Source organism: Nanorana parkeri, unplaced genomic scaffold (genome assembly GCF_000935625.1).
Source record: "Nanorana parkeri isolate BGI_ZX_2015 unplaced genomic scaffold, ASM93562v1 scaffold5, whole genome shotgun sequence".
In the NCBI taxonomy this organism is placed as follows: domain Eukaryota; kingdom Metazoa; phylum Chordata; class Amphibia; order Anura; family Dicroglossidae; genus Nanorana; species Nanorana parkeri.
In genome coordinates this window covers 287,098-292,413 of record NW_017306273.1, presented here as the reverse complement: position 1 = coordinate 292,413, position 5,316 = coordinate 287,098, and the positions used below count along the sequence as shown (strand labels likewise).

Below are 5,316 nucleotides of genomic sequence, written 5' to 3'. Positions count from 1 at the left end.
GTGGCAGCCACTGCGGCTTTCTCTCCATAGCACTGTATGTGTGCAAAATGCTGTACTGGAATCAGCGTGTGCATGCGCTTGAGGGTAAGTTTCTGAATGGGGAACTTGCCCCTGTGTGCATGCAAACTGTACTATAGAGCCAAGATCTGAAACAAATATGAAGATCAGGACTTCCCACATTTTCAGGAATAAATCTGCAATGCTGACTTCCATAGATCTCATAGAAGGTTTCCTCTAAATACCCAAAGAAGACAAAGAGGAGATGAGATTATACAGGCGCTCAGAAATTAGAGTGGACAGCCCAGACATGCCGGCACTTGGAAACCGACAGCTGAGCTCAGCGTTGCCTGAGTGTGACCTTTCCTGGAAGCATCACCTTTGCAGAACAACAATATATACATTCCATTCATACATTATTAATATAAGAAAAGATTCCTGGATCGACTCATTGGTGCTCGAAGAAGCCCCTATCCGTTACACACAAAACACATCATTTCTGAGGTTTGGATGGAGTTCAAGTGTCAATCCCGATCCTTCGTACTGCCTGGAATCTAAGGGAGACCACCTCCAACATGCTACACGTCTATGGGTGTTAGCCCAGCTCCTCACGTCTCCATGTATTCCTATGGACAATCGGACAGATGGTAGAATTCATGTGCCTTCTCTAGGACTATCCTTATAATGAGACTGTTGCCTCAGGCGGCATTTCTTTGGGTCATGTTGGGGGCCACAGGCTGAAAAGGCATGGCCGCTCTGCTGCACAATGTTTGCAGTGTTCTTGACACCCCCTTTCCAGCCAAAATGCCCCAGGCTGCTAAGTGTTGGGCAGGGAAATGTGTAAGAGACCCTCTGGCTGGCGTCCCGCTGAGGTCCTGGCAACCATTGATGTCAGTGAGCTGGGAAGGACACCGGCCAAAGCAATAGCCTATATAGCCAGATCCTTTGACAGGGCTGGAGTTTAGCTACCCCTGTTGTAAACTAAGAACACAAAGCGCACAGCTCACCCCTATCATGTGTCCCCACAATCCACACATGGTGCACGAATGACTCTTCTGGAGTGATCGGCTCAAAAACTGTAGAACCAGCACACGATGATCTTCCAAATAAATTCAAACTTTATTCCACATGCATCAATACAAAGAACAAACCCATGCATCTATACAAAGAACAACACAACGTAGGTTGTGTTCTGGGTGCTGGAGCCGGGAGTTTTTGTAGAGTCTTGGGTTGGATAAAGCCTCCATTTCTGGGGTCACATTTTACGTGGTAGCCAGATTTCATTTTAGTCTCAGCTGTCCACAGGTCTTTATATGTGTAATCTGACTGATGATCAGGGCTCTTTCTCTGCTGCTGGGTGAAAAGGCTGAGTGCTGACAGAACACTAAAAAAACGTGCTGCCGGTTTGTTTTGGGGAACCCATTGGGGGGCACCCTGTTAGGAAATGACTTGAGTTTAGCTAGCTGCTTGGGCAAGAAGATCTTTTTTTGTTTCATGCTATGGACTGGCTCAACAAATTCCTCCTGCACAGAAACTTTGTTTGCTGCCTTCCTGAATAAGCGTGCAGGACAAGCCTGTCTGGACTGTCCCTGTCTTGTACATGTTCACCACTGCCAATAAAAGCCGATTCTGTCCCCTTTACAATACCCAATCATGTGCTATCAGAACTTTCATAGGTGAGAAAGAGGGACAACTTTTAGCACAAAGTATGAAGGCAAAGGACATGCCACAAGTTACAGGGACCATGAAGACATAATACGCCAAAAATGATTGGGTAAACCCACAAGTGCTTTTATTTTCATCGTTACTTTTCCTTTAAATCGGCATTTTAAAATAACAACTGCAAAAATGTTGAGGTTGGATGAAAGGTTTAGCACAGTTTTAGTTCCGGCAGACTGTCCATTTATATTTCTATTGAGGTCTACACATCAGACCAAAAGGAGGGACAACTGGAGAGGAAAGAAGGCTAGAGGGGATTGGTTCCAGAAGAGGGACCATACCTTCAAATAAGGGACAACTGGAGAGGAAAGAAGGATAGAGGGGATTGGTTCAAGAAGAGGGACAGTACCTTTAAATGAGGGACAACTGAAGAGGAAAGAAGGACAGAGGGGATTGGTTCAAGAAGGACAGTACCTTCAAATGAGGCATAGTTCAGAGCTATAAGTTGGATGAAAAAGTTTAGTGCAGAAGTGAAATAATACATTTTTTTTATTTATAGAAGTGTACACATCATACCAAAAGGAGGGACAACCGAAGAGGAAAGAGGGATGGAGGGGCATGGTTCCCGAAGAGGGACAGCCGCAGCTACGAATTTTATTCATTTCATTAAGATTTTTATTTCATATTATTAAAGCTGAACTCCCAAAATTATAAAGGGGGCGGAGACAAGACCAGTCACCCTGCACAAAGAGAGAGAAAGTAGCAGTGATCTGCCTTTATTACAGGAAGCTCCAAGTTTCACACTAGATTACTGCACAGATCTGGAAGAAATACACAAAGCTCACCAAGATTTAGGAAAGTACACACATGGGTCTTGGATTTAGATAATATTTGCTTATCTGGGAGTTCAGCTTTAATTTCACACACAACTTGGTATTCAGATTATACAAATAATATTCAGGCAACACAGATTCACATTATTTACCATCATTCAGGGTGTGAAGTGAACATCCTTTAGTAAATAAACCCCAATGTGTCAAACTAGGACTATAAAGTCCTCCACATGCAGATATTCCTGCATCCCATTAAAACCAAATTCAGGTTGGGGACATGCCAGAGAGTTTAGATATGGATTTTGGTTATGAAGACATGAACAAGCGCTTACCTATATCTCATGCCCGTCTTGCGAGCGGTGCAGTCGTCCAAGGACAGCCCGTGCATTTTGAGGAACTCCTCCATGTTCTTGGCGTGTGCCGCCACCCTGACATCTCGGAGGCGTTGCAGCTCCACCACATCCACCTGATGGACCTGGTTAATGCCCCAGTCCGAGTGGTACCTACTGAGCACGCTTTTTAAGCTCCCGCTGTATGACATGGACAGCATCTTGCTGTCCGTCCTGGGAATCTGTGGATTTTCCAGATGGACAGATTTAGCTTGCACGCGGGTGCGATTCACGGACAAGACTCTGTAGTCGTTACAGGTGGCCCTCTGAGCAACAAACATGTTTGCGAGCTTGTGACCACGTGAAAGAATGAACAATAACAAAACAAAGGTAAAAAGGAAACTTCCAAAAAGCAAACTTGACAAGACAGCTGGGGGACTCAGCTAATTAATGGACCTTACTATACCCCCTTTGTCCAGGACGCCAAAGAGACATGTACACATGCATGTCATTGGTCATCGGATCCCCACAGGTAAATGGATCCAGTCTCAAGAACTTAGGCGGGACAATGCAAGGTGAACTTGATAGGTCTCAACAAAGACAACGTAGTAAACTACAGTCACTTAAGAAGCAAAATTCATGCATAACATAGGGCTCTTAAGAAAATGCATCGTGCCAGTTAGACTTTCAGAACATGCAGATTAAATAATATCTAGATGATGGATGGAGTTACATTCCTGAAATACAAACTAAAATGCAAATATATGCTAAAAGAGTTGTTATGCTTTTTTCATTAGACGGGCTTCAGAATGTCTTACAGATAGAATAGTTTGGTCATAACGTAAAAAAAGAACTCTCCAGCATTTCCAATGGCTTCTATCCAGCTGAATTTTCAAGTGGTAAAAGGGGTAGCTGATCGATCCTCCTGTCTTCAATGCTTTACCACGCATCTATTGGTAGATTTACTGTTACTTGCTCTAGTTCTATCCTATGGTCCCCCTCATGGTTTTCCATGAGACCCTTAAAGAAGAACTCCAGGGTTTTGAAAAGTTAAAGCGACACTAAACTCAGGAGTTAAATCTTAAAAATATAGTCAAGTTCCTTAAATATTAACAACAATGCATCTTATTTGTGTATCACCCGGCTCTGCCATGCTGGCGAGCTGCAGCTCCTGCTGTGATGGTGGGGCTGGTGACTCTGATGTGAAGGGGGGATTGGGGACCCTGCTGTGAAGGGGGGGACTGGGGACCCTGATGTGAAGGTGGGACTGAGGACACTGATGTGACGGTGGGACAGAGGACACTGATGTGAAGAGGGGGACACACTGAGGATACCGATTTAAAGGTGGGACAGAGGACTCTGATGTGAAGGGGAAACTCTAATTTGATAGGGGGGACGATGATGTGAAAGGGGTTGCAGATGATGTGAAAGGGGGCTACTACTGTGAGAGGGAGAGTCTCTGATGTAAAAGGAAGTGTCTTATTTTTTTCTGTATTTTTGCATGGGGATCCCACTTTAAAATCCATATCAGACCCCTATCTGGGACAAGGGTCTAGCATTGATTTTGAAGGGGCCACATGTCGTTTTTTTTACAGTAGTACACTAACGTATTATAGATTTTCGACTGGTTTGCCATGGAGTGTTGCATAGTTTTAACAGGTGCCATGACTGAAAAAAGGTTGAGAAACGCTGGACTACAGGACAGGAAGTGAAAAGAAATCTCATAAAAAACAAAATAAAAACTGATAAAAATTAATACATTTTGGCTTCATATAAACTTTGAAGAGGACAGGGCAGAAGCTTGAACATTGCCCTTTGCTAGCAACTTAATCTAAATAATTACCATTAATAGCCTGTTTACCATTCTTCAAGCAGCTGCCTACCCGGGACATAATGATATTCTGCATGTGAAGACAGCCATTTACTTTGATCTGAGGAACGTAGCCCCTTCGTGTAGCAGATAATGTTCAGGCGTTAATTCAATACTTCACTGGGTAATGAGAGGAAACGCACAGAAATGTCATCTGGCTACAGATGCTAATTGAGGATTGTTTGCTTCCAAGAAACCGGAATCTGACTAACATGTAAGATCGCGTTTTCCAAGTTCACTAAGAGGCAAAGGGCGAAAGTGTGCAATCCATATACAAAGCGGTACCCGTGTCTAAAGGCAGTGCTAGAAGATTGCAATGGTGGATTTGAATAGTGTTAGTCTCAGTTCTGCATGTGTTATGCATCTTTGTTGTGGCCCATGAAGGTGAAATAAATTATAGGTTGCGAGGGGATGGGGGCATGTTGTCAGTCCCTATAGTGAGGCAGCATCTTGGGCTGACGTGGCATCTCATTGGGTCACATGGGGGGGGGGCAGCTAACTGCTTAGCAACATGTGATGCTCAGGCTGTCATCCTACCCAGCACCTGGCAAGCAGTGACATCACTGAGCTGCTGGGCGAGACTCTGGCTGCCACCCCCCCGGTGTAATGTGTCCACTAGCAACAACCT

At 44.4% G+C, this 5,316-nt stretch overlaps 1 protein-coding gene across 4 annotated transcripts in view; it reads right to left on the bottom strand.

Moving 5' to 3' along the window:
• Window positions 1-5,316, bottom strand: part of KCNAB2 (potassium voltage-gated channel subfamily A regulatory beta subunit 2) — a 99,555-nt gene that overhangs the window by 70,356 nt on the left and 23,883 nt on the right. For 2 of the 4 annotated variants that reach the window (XM_018552648.1, XM_018552655.1), the window contains exon 1: window positions 2,822-3,109. The exons of the other annotated variants lie outside the window; for them this stretch is intronic. In XM_018552648.1, coding sequence (XP_018408150.1) covers window positions 2,822-3,039 — 218 coding nt within the window. In that variant the 5' untranslated portion in view covers window positions 3,040-3,109. Of the gene's footprint in view, window positions 1-2,821; window positions 3,110-5,316 lie in introns of those variants that run through there. 4 annotated transcript variants of the gene reach the window in all.